The sequence below is a fragment of the Pan paniscus genome, chromosome 23, assembly GCF_029289425.2.
Source record: "Pan paniscus chromosome 23, NHGRI_mPanPan1-v2.0_pri, whole genome shotgun sequence".
Lineage (NCBI taxonomy): Eukaryota > Metazoa > Chordata > Mammalia > Primates > Hominidae > Pan > Pan paniscus.
In genome coordinates this window covers 36543746-36565429 of record NC_085927.1, presented here as the reverse complement: position 1 = coordinate 36565429, position 21684 = coordinate 36543746, and the positions used below count along the sequence as shown (strand labels likewise).

Below are 21684 nucleotides of genomic sequence, written 5' to 3'. Positions count from 1 at the left end.
AGTTATGCATCAAATCTAGAAATCATCTTCTCTTATTTTTTATCGTATTACAGCATTGATATGTATATGATACATATACATTGATATGATATGCTCCTATACCCGGTCTGTCACACCGTGTGGATTTCCTCAGAGGCTCCTAGAAGGCCCTGCTCTCCAGGCTAGGAGGTTTCTGGCAGCCCCAAGCTCCCTGGCTCCTGCGTGAAGGTGTGAATAGAACCCTGCTGTTAAGTGGGGGTTTGCAGAAACCAGGGTTTGACCTGGGAGAGCCCTAGGCAGCAGGGGATGATCAAGTGATCAAGATAATATTTTAATGCAAAATTTGAAAAATCAAAACTAACGGATGAACCTTGAACAGAGTGTGCTAAGTGGAAAAAGCTGGTCATTAGAGAACATGCTTTGTGTGATTCTATTTTTATGAAATGTTCAGAATAGGCGAACTCATAGAGACGGAAAGTAGAGTAGTGGTCTCCTGGGGCTGGGAGGAGAAGGGGGTTACAGTTTGATACGTAAGGGTACGAGGTTTCTCTTTGGGTGATGAAAATGTAGCAAAATTGACTATGACTATACGAAAACTCTGTGAGTGTACTACTCTGAACATACTAGAAACCTGTGAATATATTAAACCCTGTGATTATACTAAAGACCATTGAACTGTACACTTTATTTTTTTATTTTTTTTGAGATGGAGTTTTGCTCTGTTGTCCAGGCTGGAGCGCAGTGGCGCGATTTTGGCTCACTGCAGCCTCTGCCTCCCAAGTTCAAGCGATTCTCCTGCCTCAGCCTCCTGAGCAGCTGGGATTACAGGCATCTGCCACTGCACCCTGCTAATTTGTGTATTTTTAGTAGAGACGGGGTTTCACCATGTTGGCCAGGCTGGTCATGAACTCCTGACCTCAGGTGATCGCCTGCCTCGGCCTCCCGTAGTGTTGGGATTACAGGCGTGGGCCACTGCGCCGGGCCCATGAACTGTACACTTTAAATAGGTGAGTTATATGATATGTGCATTGTCCCTCAGTAAAGCTGTTATGAAACAATCTAAATGCAAAAATATCCATGAAAAACAACATATAAAAATTGTAAATAATGTCAGGATCAGTATTACTGATTTTTTTCTTTCTGCCTTGGCTCCAGTGTGGCTTAGCATAGCACAACATCACTTGTCCTATTTAAACACTTTATATTTTTTGTTTGTCATGGATTTTTTTCCACTAATCTAAAAAAGATTGCATTGAAACATTATTGATCTTGGTTACTGAGTTTTTTGGCACCCCGTTGAGTTTTTGTGCTCAAGGACAATGCCCTGCTTGCCTCACCCTGTTCCTGCCCTGCCAGGCAAGCCTTTTGCTCTCCCTAGGGTGGCCAGGGTCTCCCCCACCACTCTGTCCCTTCCTTCTCTCTGTCTCTCCATCTGACGGATGAGACCAGCAAGCCCACCCCAAGAGAAGCTATGATTTGTCTGTCCAGCCAGTGAGTCATGTGTGAGGACCACAGTAGGGGGCTGTCTCCACATCACATCCTCCTCCTGCCCACATTGTCTCCTTTGCTGCTTTCTCCCTTCTCTCCTCCCATCTCCCTCCTTTTTAATTTTTTTGTTTTGTTTTGTTCGAGGCCAAGCACAGTGGCTCATGCCTGTAGTCGCAGCACTTTGGGAGGCCGAGGCAGGCAGATCACTTAAGGTCAGGAGTTGGAGACCAGCCTGGTGTCAGCATGATGAAACCCTGTCTTTACTAAAAATACAAAAAATTAGCCAGTGTTGTGGCCCAGTGCCTGTAATCCCGGCTACTAAGGAGGCTGAGGCAGGAGAATCACTTGAACCTGGGAGATGGTGGTTGCAGTGAGCTGTGATTGCTCCATTGCACTCCAGCCTGGGTGACATATATGTGTGTGTGTGTGTGTGTGTGTGTGTGTGTGTATTATATATATTTTTATATAATAATTTTTATATAATATATAAATTTTATATAAAATATATATATTTTTGAGACGGAGTCTCCCTCTGTCAACCAGGCCGGAGTACAGTGGTGTGATCACAGCTCACTGCAGTCTTGACCTCCTGGGCCCAAGTGATCCTCTGGCCTCAGCCTCCCAAGTAGTTGGGACTACAGGAGCATGCCACCACACCCGGCTAATTTTTAATTTTTTTGTAGAGATGGAGCTTTACTACATTGCCCAGGCTGGTCTTGAACTCCAGAGCTCAAGCAATCCTCCCTCCTTGGCCTCCTGAAGTGCTGAGATTACAGACATGGGCCACCACGTCTGACCCCATCTCTCTTCTTTGAGATGGCTCCCTGGGTCCCCCAGCAGCTATCACTTGGCCTCCAGCCCTTGTCTTTTCAGGCATCCTACACCAGAGAGAGCCTGTGTCCCCTCCCAGGTCACAACCAGACCAATGCTCACAATTTCCCACCGTCCCCAGGATAACTCCAAGCTCCTTACCTGGCATTCAAAGCCTGGCACAGTCTAGAGCTTGCCAATCTCCTTTCCCCACTTTTCCTGCTCACCACTGCTGATTTCTCATCGGTAGATTCAGATGGGACTCACAGTTATTGAAGAGCTGCAAGGCATTAGCCACACCCCTCTGATCTTTCCCTTATTAAGCCCCTATCTTACTTAATCCTCACAGCAGTATCGCTAGTAAGAATTATTGGGCCCATTTTACAGATGAGGAAACTCAGGCCCAGAGAGTAGAGGTGATGCTGCCAAGGGTCTGGGGTAGATGCAGGTGCACGCCCAGTCTGGCTGGCAGCATGGGACTCTGACCACCTGCCTGTGCCTCCCCTCATCCACTGCGGATGTTTGCTTTCCCTCAGGGCCATGTGTACAGTGCCTCTGCCAGGGTCACCCCCACTTTGGTCCCTGTTGGCCTTCACACTGCTAACTTAGTAGCCAAGGTCACATGCCAGTGTGTGATGCCAGCGTGGAGAGGAGCCATGGTTCTTTTATAACAGTTGCCATCTCCTACCTACTTATATTTGGGGCTTGCTATGTTGATAGCCGCAGGCTGGGTCTCAAATTCCTGGGCTCAAGCTGTCTTCCTTCCTCAGCTTTGTGAGCAGCTGGGATCACAGGCATGAGCCGCTGCTCCTGGCCACTTTTACTTCTTAAAATAAAATCAGAACATGCAAACCATGCTCCACAATATGCCATCAAGTGTTTCTGGTGCAAGTCCCTACTGCTTTTGTGTTTGATGGTGGGGCGAGGAAACGGGCAGGAATGGGAGGGAAGGTGAATCTAGACTCCTGAGGCAGGACCATGGCTCCCTGGCCCTAACAGCCATAGATTGTGTGTCCATAACAGAGCCAGATGCTGGCAGCGATTCTTAATTGGGGTTCCAGGCTGCATTCGGGGGCCTAGGAATTTGGATGGGGGGAAAATTACATCTTTATTGACCCTAGTTTAACATTTCCTCCAGGTGACAACATAGGTGATGAATCACAGTAGTAGTGGCAGCACTCGCATCACCAATAGAAACCACACTTTTTTTTTGAGATGGAGTTTCGCTCTTGTCGCCCAGGCTAGGGTGCAATGACGCGATCTCGGCTCACTGCAACCTCTGCCTCCCGGATTCAAGTGATTCTCCTGCTTCAGCCTCCCAAGTAGCTGGGATTACAGGTGCCTGCCACCACGCCCGGCTAATTTTTTTGTATTTTAGTAGAGATGGGGTTTCACCATGTTGGCCAGGCTGGTCTTGAACTCCTGACCTCAGGTGATCCGCCCACCTCGGCCTCCCAAGGTGCTGGGATTACAGACATGAGCCACTGCGCCTGGCCCATATTTTTATATCACATTTTAGGTGCCACAGATGTGTCTGCTTGCAGATGACAGTGATTATTCTGTCTGCTACTAGATCTTGTTATTGATTGCTTTAATAAAGGAGCAGATAGGTTACAGATAATATTTCACAGCAATTTTTGTAATCACATTCTTAGCCAAAGTTTACTATGTTGGTTTCCTTTTCATCCTCTATAGTTTATTGTATTCCATTTAAAAGCATTATTCTGGGAAGGGGCCCATAGATTTCACCAGATGGTTGAAGAGATCCATGGCACAAAATGGTGGAAGAACCCATTAGACCTGGGTTTGAGTCCTCATGCTGCCCTGCACCTGCTGTGTGAGTGTGAGCAGAGTGTGAGCAGCCCATTCCACCTCTGGATTTCTTATTCATGATCCAGCCAGAGAGGGGCTGTCTCCCCCACAGGGTTGCCGTGGGAGGCCTGCAGTGGGAGTCAATGCCACTTTGTGGTGGTGCCTGTCTGTTGGGTGTTATTAGGTCTTCTGGGCAAGACATGACACCGGGTGCTCCAGCGTGCCCTGAACGTGTTCCCACCGCCTCCTGCACACCCCAGTCTGTCTGGGCATCCATCCCACTGGGTTGCTTGTCTGCCGGCTCGATGGCCGTGACACTCATTATGGGCAGGACTGTGTCCGTCCTAATAAATAATGGTACAGAATTGTAGCTGATGCCTCTGAGCTCACACTCTTTGCCAGCTTCACAACAGCTCCACAAGGTAGGTGCCGTTTTCAGACTTATTTTGGAAATGTTAAACGTTATAACAGGTGAGTGAGGCTCAGGGACAAGAAGTCACTGGCTCAAGGCCACTGGTGAGTGGCCACACCAAGATCGCACCCTGGGTCTGTCCAACTTTAGGTCTACACTCCTGACCCCTGCACTCCATGACGATTGCATTCCTGAGCCTGGCCCAGGTGGGCAGCCAGTGAATAGTTAGCTGGTGCAAAAGTAATTGCGGTCTTTGATATTACTTTCAATGGCAAAAACTGCATTACTTTTGCACCAGCCTACTAGAACGCTGAGTTCAGTGCCCTAAGCGGTATTTCACAGAGAGGGGGCAAGGGGAGGCAGCGCTTGTTAAAATGCAAATTCCCTCAGCTCCACGTTAAAATGCAAATTCCCTCAGCTCCACCTTGCCTCTTCCAAATCAGAATATTTGAGGGCAGGCCCCAGGAAATCTGCCTTTTAAAGTTTTGGGCTATTCAGAAGCACACCAAAGTTTAACCACCACCCTAAAGGGAAGGAATAACAGTCAGGTAGCAGCAAAGCTCTGTTCTGAGTGCTTTATGTGAGTTTATTTATTGTGAGACAGAGTCTTGCTGTGTCACCCAGGCTGGAGTGCAGTGGCGCCATCTTGGCTCACTGCAACCTCCTCCTCCTGGGTTCAAGCAATTCTTGTGCTTCAGCCTCCCAAGTAGCTGGGATTACAGGCATTCACCGCCACGCCTGGCTAATTTCTGTATTTTTAGCAGAGACGGGGTTTCACCATGTTGGCCATGCTGGTCTCGAACTCCTGACCCCAGGTGATCCACCCGCCTTGGCCTCCCAAAGTGCTGGGATTACAGGCATGAGCCACTGCAAGTTTATTTATTTAGTCTTCACAAGTGCTAATGGCCTCCCCATTTCCCAGATGAGGAAAGTGAGGCACAAAGTAGTTAGATAACACCTCCCCACTGACCCCCAACCCAGGGCTGCATTGCTAGGAATCAGCCAGGTGTGGAGGATTCCTGCCCCTGTGCTCAGTCCCCCACCTCTGACAGCTTCTGGACAGAGGAGTAGAGACGGGATCCCATGGTGGGTGGGGGTGAAGGCTCAGGAAGCACCAGTCCCTACAAGATCACGCTGGCCCTTTCCTGTTTGCCTTGTTTACCAGGCAGGGGCCCTCTGTGTTTCTGGGCAGGAAGTCCTGAGCAGGGGCTGTGCCAGGTGTCAGGGGCAAGACTGGGAGATGGCCCAGGAGTCTGAGCCAGGCACTACTCTGAGCAGCTGTCTGACCTGGGGCACACAGCTTCCCCATCTGTGTATGGGGTGGGGTCGAGATTTGGAAGAGGTAGTTAAGAGCTTGGGTTCCGGCATCAGATAGACCTGAGTTCCAGATCAAACTCAGCCACTTATCATCTGTGTGGTCTCCAACAAAGCACTTCACCTCTCTAAGCCTCAGTTTCCCCTTCTGTAAAACGTGGCTAATAATAATAGTGCCTACCCTCCAAGCCTGTCACGAGGGTCAAAATATATTGTTGGCTCTCCGTCTTCATGGGTTCTGCATGCGGGGATTCAGCCGACAGTGGATCAAAAATATTCGGGAAAAAATGGGTGGTCGCAACTGTACTGAAGATGAACAGGGCTTTTTTTGTCCTGTGATTGTTCTCTAAACAATACAGTGTAACAACTACCTACATAGCATTTACATTGTATTAGGTAGTATAATTGATCTAGCACTGATTTAAAGTATATGGGAGGATACGTGTAGGTTTTATGCAAATATTACATCATTTTATATAAGGGACTTGATGTATACTGGTATTCGAGGGATATTCTGTAATCAATCCCTTATGATACCGAGGGGCGACTGTATATAAAACTGCCAGCCAGGTGCAGTAGCTCATGCCTATAATCCTAGCACTTTGGGAGGCTGAGGTGGGAGGATTAAACTCAGACCGGCCTGGGCAACATAGTGAGACCCCGTCTCCACAAAAATAAAAAATTAACTGGGCATGGTGGCACTTGCCTGTAGTCCCAGCTACTTGGCAGGCTGGGGCAGACAGAATATTTGAGACCAGGAGTTTCAAGGCTGCAGTGAACAGTGATCACTCCACTGCACTCCAGCCTTTGAAACAGAAGGAGACCCTGTCTCTTTAAAAAAAAAAAAAAAAAAAAAACTGCCAGGCATACACAACCCTCTCTGCTAGTCTTTACGTGGCAACAGACAGGATGCTGGATGATTCCCTATGCATGAGTGTGCACTTCTTTTTCATTTCAATCAACTATTTGTTTTCCCGAATTGTACATTTTTCTCTTACCAAAGGCTGGCCACCTGGGTCCTCCCACAGTCCCTACTGAGAAAAGTCCCAGAACCAAAACTGGCTTCCACCTCGGCTCACTGTATTTGTGCTTTGTGAGTTTGCCCAGGTTGCACTGAGGGCAGGTGCTGCTGATAGTGTCTTTTTTTTTTTTTTTTTTTTTTTTTTGAGATGGAGTTTCGCTGTTGTCACCCAGGCTGGAGTACAATGGCACAATCTCAGCTCACTGCAACCTCCGCCTCCCGGGTTCAAGCAGTTCTCCTGCCTCAGGCTCTCGAGTAGCTGGGACTACAGGCGCCCGCCACCATGCCCGGCTAATTTTTGTATTTTTAGTAGAGATGGGGTTTCACCATGTTGGCCAGGCTGGTCTCGAACTCCTGACCTCAGGTGATCCGCCTGCCTTGGCCTCCCAAAGTGCTGGGATTATAGGCATGAACCACTGCGCCTGGCTGATAGTGTCTTTTCGTGATATAGACCAGGGGTTTGGCAAACTATGCCCACGGGACAAATCTGGCTGACCACCTGTTTTCGTAACTAGTCTTATGGAAACGCAACCACTTGCCTTCATGTATGTGTCATCTTGGTTGTTTGCATTACAGTTGCAAAGTCGCAGTGGAGCCCTTGTGGCCCACAGAGCCAAAAACATGGGTTTTATGACTTCACAGAAGCTTGCCTACCCCCAAGAGAGATGATAAAGCAGGGTCGTTGAAAGTTGGGGGAACAGTCTGGGTTCTGGCATCAGATAGCCTGAGTTTCAGTTCAGGCTCAACCAGTTACCATCTGTGTGACCTCCAACAAAGCATTTCACCTCTGTAAGCCTCAGTTTCCCCTTTGGTAAAACGTGGCTAATAATAGCGCCCACCCTCCAGGGTTGTCATTAGAGTAAAAATGCACAGTTGGCCCTGTACATTTTGACTCTAAATGACAACGAACAGGGAGAAGAAGTCACCCCTGATCCCACCTGACCGGACCACGCATTCCTTAGTTTGTGTGTATGTCCCTGCCAGTCTTTATCCATGTGCTGTAATGACTGATCCTAACATCAAAAGGCGGCCAGGCGTAGTGGCCCATGCCTGTAATCCCAGCACTTTGAGAGGCCTAGGCAGGAGGATTACTTGAGCCCAGGAGTTTGAGACCAGCCTGGACAATGTATTAAGACCTCATTTCTACAAAAAATAAAATATTAGCCGGGCATGGTGGTGCACTAGCTACTTGGGAGGCTGAGATGGGAGAATGTGCTTGAGCCCAGGTGTTTGAGGCTGCAGCGAGCCATGATTGCACCGCTGTATTCTAGCCTGAGCAACAGAGCAAAACCCTGTCTCAGAAAAAGAAAAGAAAAGAAAAGGAAAAGAATTAAATGGTAATCGTTTTCTTATGCTGGCTCTGCCTGGCTTGATGGAAGTTACATAGTTCCCATGACACTCTTCCAGGTGTTATTCCCATTTCTCAGATGAGAACACTGAGGCTCAGAGAGCTGCCCGAGATTGACCCAGGACACCCAGCCTCTGAGTGGGGGAGCCAGGATGTGACCCCCAGCCTCATCAGTCCCCACCCCTGGCTAGTCCCTAACAGAGTGCTGAACTAGGCCTCTGAATGGGAGACTGGGACAGTGTGTGGGACCCTGCTTTGATGGTTTTAGGTAAAAAAAAAATGCAAAGCAAGACAGGGAGGAGAACATAGGCTCTGGAAAGAGAGAGACTTGAGTTTTCCTTCTAGTTCCCCTGCCTCCCAGCTGCATGGCCTTCGGCAGGTTCCTTTACCTCTCTGAGCCCCAGGAAATGGATGGTTAATAAGGGAGGGTCAAATAGGGTCAATGGTTAAGACAAAATGCAATGATATATGTAAAACCCTTAGTTCAGTGCCTGGTATATAATAAGGGCTCTAAGTCTGAACTAATGTTTTTTTGTTTGTTTGTTTGTTTTTTAGGCAGAATCTCTCCCTGTCACCCAGATTGGAGTGCAGTGGTGTGATCTTGGCTCACTGCAACCTCTGCCTCCCAGGCTCAAGCCATCCTCCCACTTCAGCCTCCCAAGTAGCTGGGACTATGGGTGTATATCATCAAGCCCAGCTAACTTTTGTAGAGACAGGGTTTTGTCTTATTTTCCAGGCTGGTCGCAAACTCCTTTCCTGTAGCAATCCATCCCCCTCAGCCTCCCAAAGTGCCGGGATTATAGGCATGAGCCACCATGCCTGGCGTGAGCCACCGTGCCCGGCCTGAGCTAATATTTTTAAGGCTGCATGCCAGCCTCCCTGCCCTTTTTCCCTCTTGAACCACTCTTCATGCTTTTTATGCTCAAGCAGTGTCCAGAGCTTCAGAATTATTTTTCCCTTACTCACACCCCATTGGAATCTGGAGGGCTTTCTTGGCTGGCTTCCCCCCGCAATAGGTCAGAGGTCCCCGATTCCCAGGGGCCCTGCCCAAGAGACCTGCATCTCCCCAGCTCTGCAGAAGGTTGGGGCGTGGTGGGTGGGAGGTGGTGTGGTCAGCATGGTCCGGTAGGGTTGGGAATAGCCATGGCAATGGAATGTTGGGAGCTGGTTCCCATGGGGAGGAATTGCAGGGCTGATGGCTGAGCCTGAGCACGTGGGCACTGGGCCCTACTCCAGGGCCACTCTGTAAGTGCAGTGACCTCCTGAGCTGGCTTTGTGCACTGCCAGCTCCCCGCTGTTGTCCCCTCCCTGCCCCCCTGCCGCTTTTCTCTTGGGAACCTCCTGATCTGCTGAGCTTGGAGAAATGATGATTTAGAAAGTTCCTATAGATTTGAGCCAAAATTCAGTGTGGTCTCAATGCAAATGTCACTCCCTTCTTTCCTTCTTTAACCCCTGTGGAATGCTTCCACCTCTCATCATGGGCATTTGCTTCTGAGCCTTTATCACTGGTGTCATTGTCTCACACACTGGTTTCTTGGTTCCCCACTGGAATGTCAGCTCTATGAAGGCAGGAACCTTTGTCTGTTGCCCTTGATGTATCCCAGTATCTTGAGCAGGGCCCCGCACATGGTACTTGCTCAGTAAACATTGGTGGAATGAATGAATCTGAGTCTAAGGGGATCTCTTAGATTGATTAGCCCCTCCCTTCCAGGGGCATTTCAGGGTCAATGGAAAGAGGGAGCAAAGTTTCCTCCCATGGTCTCTTGCTGCCCATTTGTTTTTTGTTTTTTTTTTTTTGAGATGGAGTCTTGCTCCATCACCCAGGCTGAAGTGCAGTGGCGCGATCTCGGCTCACTGCAACCTCTGCCTCTCAGGTTCAAGCAATTCTCCTGCCTCAGCCTCCTGAGTAGCTGGGAGCTCCCAAGCGCGATCCCCCACACCCGGCTAATTTTTTTTTTTTTTTTTTTTTTAGTAGAGAGGGGGGTTTCACCGTGTTAGCCAGGATGTTCTCGATCTCCTGACTTCGTGATCCACCTGCCTCGGCCTCCCAAAGTGCTGGGATTATAGGTGTGAGTCACCACACCTGCTGAAATGAAACCCCTCTGTTTCCAACAACCGATTCTGGCTTAATCTGATTATTATTTTTTTCTTTTTTCTTTTTTTTTTTTTTTTTTTTGAGACGGAGTCTTGCTCTGTCACCCAGGCTGGAGTGCAGTGGCATGATCTCGGCTCACTGCAACCTCTGCCTCCCAGGTTCAAGCGATTCCCCTGCCTCAGCCTCCTGAGTAGCTGGGATTACAGCCACGCGCCACCATGCCCGGCTAATTTTTTGTATTTTAGTACAGAGGAGATTTCACTGTGTTGGCCAGGATGGTCTCGATCTCCTAACCTCGTGATCTGTCCACCTCGGCCTCACAAAGTGCCGGGATTACAGGCGTGAGCCCCTGTGCCTGGCTGCTGCCCCTGTTTTATGAGCCGCATGACACCACGCTAGGGTTGGCACCTTGGAGACAGAACCGCATTTGGAAACTGGCCTTTCCTCTTACTTGTTGTGTGGCTTCTGCTAATCACTCCATCTCTTGGAGCTTCAATTTCTTCACTTCTCAGATGGGGATGAAAATCTCCACCATACAAGGATTTGCTGAAAACAAGAGCCAGCAGGCAGGTAGCACTTGCTCTGGGCCAGGTGCTGTTCCGACATGCCCTAATTTATTGATACCTCCCAGCACTCCTACAAGACTAGTTTCTCATTTGCACTAGGCACATTTCAAAGTGCCCTTCTAGGAGGTGTTACAGGTTGCGTATCCCTTTATCTGAAATGCTTGGGACTAGAAAGGTTTTGGATTTCAGATTTTTTTTCTTTTGAGGCAGGGGCTCCCTCTGACACCGAGGCTGGAGTGCAGTGGCATGATCATGGCTCACTTTAGCCTTGACCTCTGGGGTTCAAGTGATCCTCCTGCCTCAGCATCCCAATTAGCTGGGACTACAGGCAAGCACCACCACACCTGGCTAATTAAAAAAAAATTTTTTTTGTAGTGATGGGGTCTCACTTTGTTGCCCAGGCTGGTCTCAAACTCCTGGGCTCAAGCGAGCCTCCTGCCTCAGCCCTCAAAGTGCTGGGATTACAGGCATGATCTACCACACCTAGCTTGAATTTTTTCCGAGTTTGGAATATTTGCATCATACTAATCAGTTCAGCATCCATACTCCAAAATGCTCTGATGAGCTTGCTTGCTTGCTTCCTTCCTTCCTCTTTCTCTTTCTTTCTTCTTTCTCTCTTTCTTTCTCCTTCCTTGCTTTTCTTCTTTTTCTTCCTTTTTTCCTTCCTTCCTTTCTTCTTTCTTTCTTTTTCCTTTTCTTTCTCCTTTTCTTACCTTTCCCCTTTCCTTTCCCATGCCCTACCTGGTTTCATACTCACATCAGCCCAATCAGGCGGGTGGTGCCATGTCCTCCCCCTTCCCCTCCCCGCCCCTCCTGTCCCCCTCCCTCTCCCCTCCCCTTCCCTTTCCTTTCAAGATGGGGTCTCGCTGTATTAACAGCCCAGGCTGGTCTTGAACTCCCAAGCTTAAGTGATTCTCCCACCTCGGCTTCCCAAAGTGCTGGGATTACAGGTGTAAACCACCATGCCCCACATCCGATGAGCGTTTTCTGTGAGCATCATGTTGGCACTCAACAAGTTTTGGATTTTGGAGCATTTCAGATTTTGAAATTTTGGATTAGGGCTACTTGACCTGTATTATCATCCCCATTTTACAGACGAGAAAACCAAGTCTCAGAGAGGCTAAGTGACTTGCCAAGGTCCTTCAGCCAGTAGCTGGTACAGCAGAATGTTGAACCCAAGCAGTCTGGGCCCATAACATGTATGGCATACAATTCAAAAATTACTAGTCACTTTATTATTTTATCATATGGAAAGACAATAAGATGACACCATCAGGTTATGTTTTTAGGAGAAAAATATCACCTACCACCCGAGTACCACCCCTGGTAGCAATGTTTTTTGTTTGTTTGTTTTGAGGCAGTCTCATTCTGTCATCCAAGCTGGAGTACAGTGGCTCGATCATAGCTCACTGCAGCCTTGATCTCCTGGGCTCAAGCAATCCCCCCACCTCGGCCTCCCGAGTAGCTGGGACTACAGGCGTGTACCACCCCCTGCCTGGTTACCTGGTAGCAGTTGAGTCTTATTTCCTTCTTGTCTTTTTTCTTAAGTGTCTTGTCTTTTTTCTATTTATTGGCGATTTTGCTGTGTGGTAGAGTCGTGCTCACCCTGCACCCACGTGGGCCTTTCTTAGCTTAAAATGGAGAACATGGCACCACCCGCCTGATTGGGCTGATGTGAGTATGAAACCAGGTAGGGCATGGAAAGCCCTTGCTTTGGTGTTAAATACACAGGGGTGCTGTGTATTTAATATATTCCTCCTACAAGAAAAGGAGGGGCTGGGTGAAGTGGCCCACACCTGAAATCCCAGCACTTTGGGAGGCACAGGCAAGAGTATTGCTTGAGTCCAGGAGTTTGAGACCAGCCTGGGCAACATAGCGGGACTCCATCTCTACACAAAAATACAAATATTAGCCAGGCATGGTGGCATGCACCTGTAGTCCTGGATACCTGGGAGGCTGAGATGGGAGGATCTGGGAGGATCGCTTGAGCTCGAGGAAGTCAAGGCTGCAGTGAACCAAGATCATGCCACTGCACTCCAGCATGGGCTGGACAGAGTGAGACCCCATCTCAACAACAAAAAAAAAGGAAGGCTCTTTGACTCCTACCTCTCCCTCTCATTTGCCCTCTAATCAGCACTGCCCAGCAGAACACTCTGCAGTGATGGGAATGTTCTAGTGCAGAGGTCAGCAAATTTCTATAAATGCCTAGATAGTAAATGTTTCCAATTTTGTGGTGTTCATGTGGTTTCTATTGCCATTGCTCCTCCTCCTCTCTCTCCTCTTCCTCTTCCCTTCACCCTCTTCCTTTGATAAAATTTACAAATCATTCTTAGTTCAAGGGTGCTTTGAAAACAGGCCCTGGGTTGGATTGGGCCATCATTGGCCCACCCCATCCTAAATGTGCACTGTCCAGTACAGTAGCCACCGGTCACGTGTGGCTTCTGGGCACTTGCAGTGTGGCTAGTGCAAATGAGAAGCTGGATTCTTAATTGTATTTAATGTTGCATAAGGTGAGTTCAAATAGTTACATGTGGCTGGTAGCTGCATGTTGGATGCACAGCTCCAAATGACTGACAGCCCTGACAGCCCTGTTCCATTGCTCTGAAAGGGCCTGTGTTCCCTGGAGGGGGATGGCTGGGCTTGTGGGCCATGGGAGCTGCCTGGCTGGCAGGCCTCTTGGGCTCGCTGGTATTTCAAGAGCTGTCTGAGGGCAGCTGGGCGAGCCATCCTGCCTCTGGAAGAGCTTCAAGTGCCTGGATCCTAATTGGTTTTGTTTATTCCAAGAGAGCAGGCCTCACATCATTGACTGCCCATGTCCCAGGATTGCCGGGTCTTGAGTATCTATAGTTTGGGGGTGGCCTGCTGTGGGGGGGTCTAGTTGCTGTGGTTACACCTTGGTTCCCTTTTCCATCTGGGTTTAGATGTCCTAATTGGCCTGATATTTCAGGAATAGGAAAATGGTATGGAGAAAAGGAGTGAGTGAATAGGAAGGAGTGGAGGACCAAGAAATGCAGTCAACAGCCTGCAGCCTGTTTATTGCCATCATGGCACAAATAATAAAAGCTGAGTTTTTTTTTCTTTTTTTTTTTGAGACGTGGTCTTGCTCTGTTGCCCAGACTGTAGTGCAGTGATGCAATCACAGCTCCCTGCAGCCTCGACCTCCTGGGCTTCAGCAATCCTCCCATCTCAGCCTCCCAAGTAGCTGGGACTATAGGCATGTACCATCACCTGGATAACTTTTTATTTTTTGTAGAGACTGGGTCTCCCCATATTGCCCAGGCTGGTCTCGAACTCCTGGGCTCAAGCGATCCTCCTGCCTCTGCCTCCCAAAGTGCTGGGATCACAGGCGTGAGCCACCACGCCAGGCCTGGCTGAGATTTAAAAAGCTGACATTTTAAAGTGTTGTTACCCTGGTTAAAATCTCCTGTTTACAGAATAGGAAAAGTCTCAGGGGAGTGATATGTATACTCAAGGAGTTGGCCAACTCCAGAGCTGCATTCCAAATTACCCACCTCTTGAAACAGGACTGACAGGCAGGAGGTTTAGCTTCAGACTCAGTATGTGAGTCTGTAAAATGATTTCTCCTTGTGGGCCTCAGTTGTCCCATCTGTAAAATGGGGGGAAGGTTTGAATTGGACTAAAAATCTTCCCTACCCTAAATGGTAAGGACACAGCACTGGGAGATATATACTCCTTGCCCTAAAGCTATAAGGATCCCCTTGATTCCACTTTGGCCTGGTTCTGGCTACATACCAGGACTCATCGTGGACACAGCCTCGTTCCTGTAAACATGGGAGATTAAGTGTTAGGAAGGTCTTACAGATCTGGATGGTGAAACTCTTTCCATCCATTCCTTGGGTAAGTTGCTCTTCCTCTTGGTGTCATGCTTTCTCATCTGTAAAATTGGGATCATCACACTTTACTTTTATTGGGGTTTAAATGACACAGGTATTTGCGTGGTCGGCATTTGGTCAGTGTTAGGTGGTGACAGTAGGATGTTGTGTTCAATTCCAGGAGGCAGCATATTCCTTGTAGGCTGGGCCTGTGGTACCATTTGGAATTGTGCAGTCCACAACCTGATCAACCATACCCAGCCATCTCAGGTGGCAATAGTGGTGTGTAGTGGTGGTTGTTGTTGCTTATTGTTGTATTTACTTTTCCTGGAGTCCAAGGTCCCTAGGCCAAGAGGAGGGGAGAGGCCTGGTTGGCATAAACCAGGGGCTCCCTAAGGCAGCGGCGCCTTAGCTCAGACTTCAGCTCACACCTCTCTCCTAAGAAGTGAGCCAGTTCATTCCCTGTAGGAGCAGGTAAGTTGAGACTCCAGCTGTGGTATCTTGAGCTGAAGCAGCCTCCCCTGCATTCCAGAGTCCTTCTCCCAAATGTCACTGTCCGGTGCTCTTGGGAGCCTGAACCCTCACTCTGCCTCTTTGAAGGCTTGGCCCCTCTCCACGGTGCCCATCCCTGATGCAATATCTCCTTTGCCTCTCCAGGGCTCTGCCAGCAGACAGCCTTGGCACACAGGCACAAGGGCTGGAGCCCAGAGATGAGAGTGCCCAAGGGAGGTAAGTGCACCTAGAAGGAACTTCCCCTGGAGTCCTGGCCCCTCCTGAGACCGCCCTCCAAAAGTCCCCTCCATGCCCCCAGCCTCCATGATTGGGTGCCTGGGCAAACTCCCCTGGCTGGTTTTCACCTTTCTATTCAGCCAGCAGGTTGGAAATCTGGTACTAGAAAAAGCTGCATCCCAGCAAGCATCATAGAGAGATGAGCATCTTCCTTGTCTCTTAGGAAGACGATTCTCCAGGTGATAGGAGAGAGAAGGCTGAGTCCCAAAGTGGGCGGGGGACTTGCCCAGTGTCACGGAGCAGATTCAAGGCACAGCCAGAACCCAAACCCTGTTATGTCCCGTTCTCCTAATGTTAGTGTTTTAGGTATGCTTTCTCAGCACCCCACAGGAGTTCCTTGGCCTTCTGGATAGCTTCCTTGAGAAAAGGGTATTATTATTCCTTTTTTGGAGAAGAAAGTAGAAGCTCAGAGAAGTGATATCTTTTGTCCAGATCACCAGCTGGCAAGTGGCAGAAGTGAGATTTGAACCTTGGAGTATAGTACTCCAAGTTGGAAGCCCTCACCTATCATCCTCACTGCGAGGATGCCAGGACACCTCCCTTGCCAGGGTCCAGCAGGGTTATGAGGGTGTTGGGCAGGCCTGGTTCCCTGGGCTGGGCCCTCTATCTCCTTCCACAGTGGGGTCCCTAGCTCTGGGTAACCAGGAAGCTACTTTCTGCTTTGTGGGTTCCAGGCTGCTTTCTGTGTCCCAAGTCACCCTGCTTTTTCTTCTTAAGCCATCGTGCAGGTCGTTGCTGTCTTCTGCTCACTTCTGACTTGCCTGCTTTGAGCTGTTTTCTTCAGCCTTGGCCTGGTCTGATCCAGGACTCCTGCCCTGGCCATGCAACCTTGGGCAAGCTGCTTCATCTCTTTGAGCTTAGATACTGCAGGGAAAATGCTTTAGCAGAGTTTATGCTCCATAATTGTGAACACCTTTGCTGAACATAAAATGCTGAAGCTGGCCGGGTGCGGTGGCTCACACCTGTAATCCCAGCACTTTGGGAGGCCGAGGCGGGCGGATCACCTTAGGTCAGGAGTTCGAGACCAGCCTGGCTAACATGGTGAAACCCCATCTCTACTAAAAACACACAAAAAAATCAGTCAAGGTGGGGACGCTGTCACTGAAATCCTAATAACTGATAGGATTCTGGTCACAGGTCTCAGGGGAGAATTTCACTGAGCACCTGATGAAGACAAAGGGTTGTTGCAGGGATTTCGGAATGGCTTCATGTCCTGTTCAGCCTGCCTCCCCGCAGGAAGTAGCTCTGAATTAGCTTTCCCCATCACAGACCCTGAATTGAGGGTACAAATGAAGCCCCAACCTCTTCAGCAGAACTTCATCAGCACGTTTTTCTGAAGAGAGGGAAATTATCCAATGCACAGAGAGGCCGGTGACCCCAGCCTGAGATCCATCTCTGGTTTGTCAGCTGCTTCTCATATTTTCACAGCAGCCTCTGAGGTCAGTGGATCCACCCTGATTTTGCAGCTGAAGAGACTGTGGCTAAGATGAGGGAAGTGACTCTCCCAAGCCACATGGCCAGGAAGTCCTAGCCTCTTAGCAGTTTCCACCCCAGGCCTGAGACTGTGTTCCCTCCGCTTTGATGTTTATTTTCCACTTGCTATAGCCTAAGAAGGCCCAGGCAGCCCAAGCCCTTGCAGGTGGATAGGCCCAGCTGCATACTGGGCCCTTGGGTGGTTTTGGGTGGAACCTCACATCCAAAGAGGCATGCTGTCTTCCCACTGGCTTCCACCAGACCCTCCGTTCACTAAGTCACTTGCAGTTCCCCAGTCGTGCTGCATCCTTTCCTGCCTGTGGCTCTGCGCTGGCTATTCCCTTTGCTGGGAACATCCTTGTTTCCCTTCTCCACCTGCCTGTTTCCTACCCACCACTCAAAATTCTGCATGAAGGCTACCTCCTGCAGGAGGCCTTCCCTCAATTACACAGGTAGAACCCATCAGTCTCTCTCAGGCACAGGTCCATGGTAAGAGTAGACTTCGGAGGCTGAGGCTCCCAGCACATAGCAGGTGCTCATTAAATGTTGGAATAAGTAAATAACCAATGATTATGGTAGAAATCACTAATATTCTTGGGCCAGATGGGGTAACTCATGCCTGTAATCCCATCATTTTGGGAGGCTGAGGCGGGAGGATCACTTGAAGCGAGACCCTGTTTCTAAAAATTAGCCAGGTGCGGTGGTGTGTGCCTGTAGTCCCAGGTACTTGGGAGGCTGAGGCAGAGGATTGCTTGAGCCCAGGAGTCCGAGGCCGCAGTGAGCTATGATCTCTCACCACTCAATGCACTCCAGCCTTTTTTTTTGTTTTTGAGACGGAGTCTCGCTCTGTCGCCCAGGCTGGAGTGCAGTGGCGCAATCTAGGCTCACTGCAAGCTCTGCCTCCCAGGTTCACGCCATTCTCCTGCCGCAGCCTCCCGAGTAGCTGGGACTACAGGCGCCCGCCACCATGCCCAGCTAATTTTTTGTATTTTAGTAGAGATGGGATATCACCGTGTTAGCCAGGATGGTCTCGATCTCCTGACCTCATGATCCGCCGGACCGGGTGGCTCATGCCTGTAATCCCATCACTTTGGGAGACAGGTAGGAGGATCACCCAGGCCCACGAGTTCAAGAGCAGCCTGGGAAACTTGGTGAGACCCCGTCTCTTTAAAAAAACAAAAAAAATTGAAAAAAGTGCCCAGTAGGGTGCCAGGCACACAGCTAGTGCTTATGAAAGGTGCCCTCTGCATTCATGTCAGCAACCTCTTGTTTGCAGTTATAGGGCTTTGCAGTTATTGGAGAGCTCACAGCTCACAGACCTCCCTGACTATGCATGTCCCCCTCTCTCCCCAGATGTAAGCCTGGCGGGCTGCCCGCTAACCTGTCGCTGAAGCCCCAGAAGCGGGCCCTCAGGCCAGGCCTACCCCGCCTCCGGCCCAGCATGCGCCTGTCGGTGCGGAGGGTGCTGCTGGCAGCCGGCTGCGCCCTGGTCCTGGTGCTGGCGGTTCAGCTGGGACAGCAGGTGCTAGAGTGCCGGGCGGTGCTGGCGGGCCTGCGGAGCCCCCGGGGGGCCATGCGGCCTGAGCAGGAGGAGCTGGTGATGGTGGGCACCAACCACGTGGAATACCGCTACGGCAAGGCCATGCCGCTCATCTTCGTGGGTGGCGTGCCTCGCAGTGGCACCACGTTGATGCGCGCCATGCTGGACGCCCACCCCGAGGTGCGCTGCGGCGAGGAGACCCGCATCATCCCGCGCGTGCTGGCCATGCGCCAGGCCTGGTCCAAGTCTGGCCGTGAGAAGCTGCGGCTGGACGAGGCGGGGGTGACGGATGAGGTGCTGGACGCCGCCATGCAGGCCTTCATCCTGGAGGTGATTGCCAAGCACGGAGAGCCGGCCCGCGTGCTCTGCAACAAGGACCCATTTACGCTCAAGTCCTCGGTCTACCTGTCGCGCCTGTTCCCCAACTCCAAGTTCCTGCTGATGGTGCGGGACGGCCGGGCCTCCGTGCACTCCATGATCACGCGCAAAGTCACCATCGCGGGCTTTGACCTCAGCAGCTACCGTGACTGCCTCACCAAGTGGAACAAGGCCATCGAGGTGATGTACGCCCAGTGCATGGAGGTGGGCAAGGAGAAGTGCCTGCCTGTGTACTACGAGCAGCTGGTGCTGCACCCCAGGCGCTCACTCAAGCTCATCCTCGACTTCCTCGGCATCGCCTGGAGCGACGCTGTTCTCCACCATGAAGACCTCATTGGCAAGCCCGGTGGTGTCTCCCTGTCCAAGTGAGTGGAGCCCCTGATGCTTCCACTCAGACTCCGGCCCTGGAGTCAGAGGCGCCAGGCAAGAAAATCAGCACTGCCTTTCTTGAGCTGTGTGGCCTTGGGCAAGTCACTATATCTCTCTGAGCCTCCGTTTCATTATCCCAAAAAATGACAACAATTACTCCTCTCCTTTCTGAGAGAATCTGCAAACTTCGTGGGCTGTTTGTTTGTTTTTTGAGGCAGTGTCTCGGTCTGTTGCCCGGCTGGAGTAACAGCCTCCACCTCCCTGTTCAAGTGATCCCCCCACCTCATCTTCCTGAGTAGCTGGGACTATAGGCATGCGCCACCAAGCTGGGCTAATTTTTGTATTTTTGGTAGAGATGGGGTTTGCCCTGTTGCCCAGGCTGGTCTCAAACTCCTGGCCTCAAGCAGTCCTTCCACCTCAGCCTCCCAGAGTCCTGGGATTACAGGCATGAGCCACCACACCCAGCCTAGAATCTGCAAACTTTGAATATGCTTTGTAGTAAGGCAATAGTGGGTAAAGGTTAAGAGCACAGATTCCAGAACAAGGATGTCTGGGTTCAAACCTCAGCTCTGCCACTTCTTAGCTGTGTGACCCTGGGCAAAGCGACTCAACCCCTGTGCTTCCATTGCTTCATCTGTAACATGGAAATATAATTTGCCTACCTTATAGATACCTGTGGGCATCAAATAGGTTAATACATGTTAGGTGCTATTATTACTATTTTAGTGTTGATACTGCTTTTATTGATGGAGTACTCATCCTCACCATAGTCATTTAATGAGTGCCTACTGTATGGCAAGTATTGGGTTAAGCCCCCAATAAGTTTATCTCCTTTAATCCTCACAGCAACCTGAGGACATAGGAACACCTCTTATCCACATTTTATAGACCAAAAAACTGAATCTCACCGAGGAGAAGTTACTGGCCTCAGGCTACACAGCTAACAAAGCATGGTGCTGGGATTGGAACCCAGGTCTGTTTTTTGGGGTTTTTCTTGTTTTTGTTTTTGTTTTTTTGAGACAGGGTTTCACTCTGTTGCCCAGGCTGGAGTGCAGTGGCACGATCCCAGCTCACTGCAGCCTCGACCTCTTGGGCTCAAGCAATTCTCCTACCTCAGTCTCCCGAGTAGTTGGGACTACAGGCGAGCATCTCCACACCCAGCTCATTTTTTTTTTTTTTTTTCCTAGTAGAGATGAGATCTCAGTATGTCTTCCAGGCTGGTCTCCAACCCCTGAGCTCAAGCCATCCTCCTGCCTTGGCCTCCCAAAGTGCTGGGATTACAGGCCCCTGGCCTATTGTGTTCTTAAACTCCCCATGTCCAGAACTCCTCCCATCCTCCCCTTCACTCCCCCTCATCCTTTCCTTTCCTTCCTCCCTCTGTCCCTTGCTCCCTGCCTTCTTCCATTGGAAAAGCTGCTGTCCCTATCCTGAGACCCAGAGCACTTTGAACAATGGTGGAGCAGAATATGCAGTTTCCACGCTTTCCCATCCTGATCAGGCTCTGGATAGCCTGAGAGCTCAGTGAAAGGGTGGTCCTTCCCATGGCTGGTCCCTGCTGGGCCCCTTCCCAGGCCCAGAGCAGAGCTAGAGGCTCGCAGCTGCTCTCCGCTAGCAACAAAGTTCCTACATGCCGGGTACCCCAGCCAGTTGGTGCTGGAGCTAGGATTTTATAAATTATTATGACAAAAATATTAGATTACCAAAGTAATACATCTTGACTATAGAAAATTAGAAAAGATACACCAAAGAAGAACGGAGAAACAACCCATGATCTCACCACCCAGATCTTGATGTGTGGCCTACTGCACCATTTTCAGGGCCTGTTGATGAAACTGGAGTCCAACGAAACATACTCCTCTGTAGCCTTTTTCCACGGTGGTGTGGGAGCCCTTGCCAGTGGCAGCCAGCACTCTTTGGTAGCAGCATTTTTGTTGTTGTTTTGTTGTTGAGACGGAGTCTCGCTCTGTCACCCAGGCTGGAGTGTAGTGGCGTGATCTCGGCTCACTGCAACCTCCGCCTCCCGGGTTCAAGCAGTTCTCCCTGCCTCAGCCTCCCAAATAGCTGGGATTACAGGCACCCGCCACCACGCTCTGCTAATTTTTATATTTTTAGTAGAGATGGGGTTTCGCCATGTTGGCCAGGCTGGTCTCGAACTCGTGACCTCAGGTGATCTGCCCGCCTCAGCCTCCCCAAGTGCTGGGATTACAGGCATGAGCCACCACGCCTGACCTGCAGCATCATTTTGAATAGCTGTGCGACAGGCTGCTACACGGATTGCCATATTCGACTTCACATTCCCTATTGTTGGACACTTCGGTTATTTCCAGTTTTACTGATATGTATCAAGCATTGCCCTCATTCATGTTCTGGGATGTGTCCACCTCATTTCTGCACCATAAAGTCCTAGAGACACAAGGATTTTGGCAAAAGCCATGCACATACTCAAGATTTTTGACA

General features: G+C 50.0%; 1 protein-coding gene across 4 annotated transcripts in view; it reads left to right on the top strand.

The window, feature by feature from the left end:
- The window catches only part of TPST2 (tyrosylprotein sulfotransferase 2), a 64200-nt gene that overhangs the window by 29966 nt on the left and 12550 nt on the right, over nt 1-21684 (top strand). For all 4 annotated transcript variants that reach the window (XR_010111743.1, XM_034949272.3, XM_034949274.3 and 1 more), the window contains exons 2-3: nt 15336-15407; nt 18294-19223. Coding sequence is in view for 3 of the 4 variants with exons in the window: in XM_034949272.3 (XP_034805163.1) it covers nt 18382-19223 (842 nt within the window). In the remaining variant the exon portion in view is untranslated. The remainder of the gene's footprint in view (nt 1-15335; nt 15408-18293; nt 19224-21684) is intronic.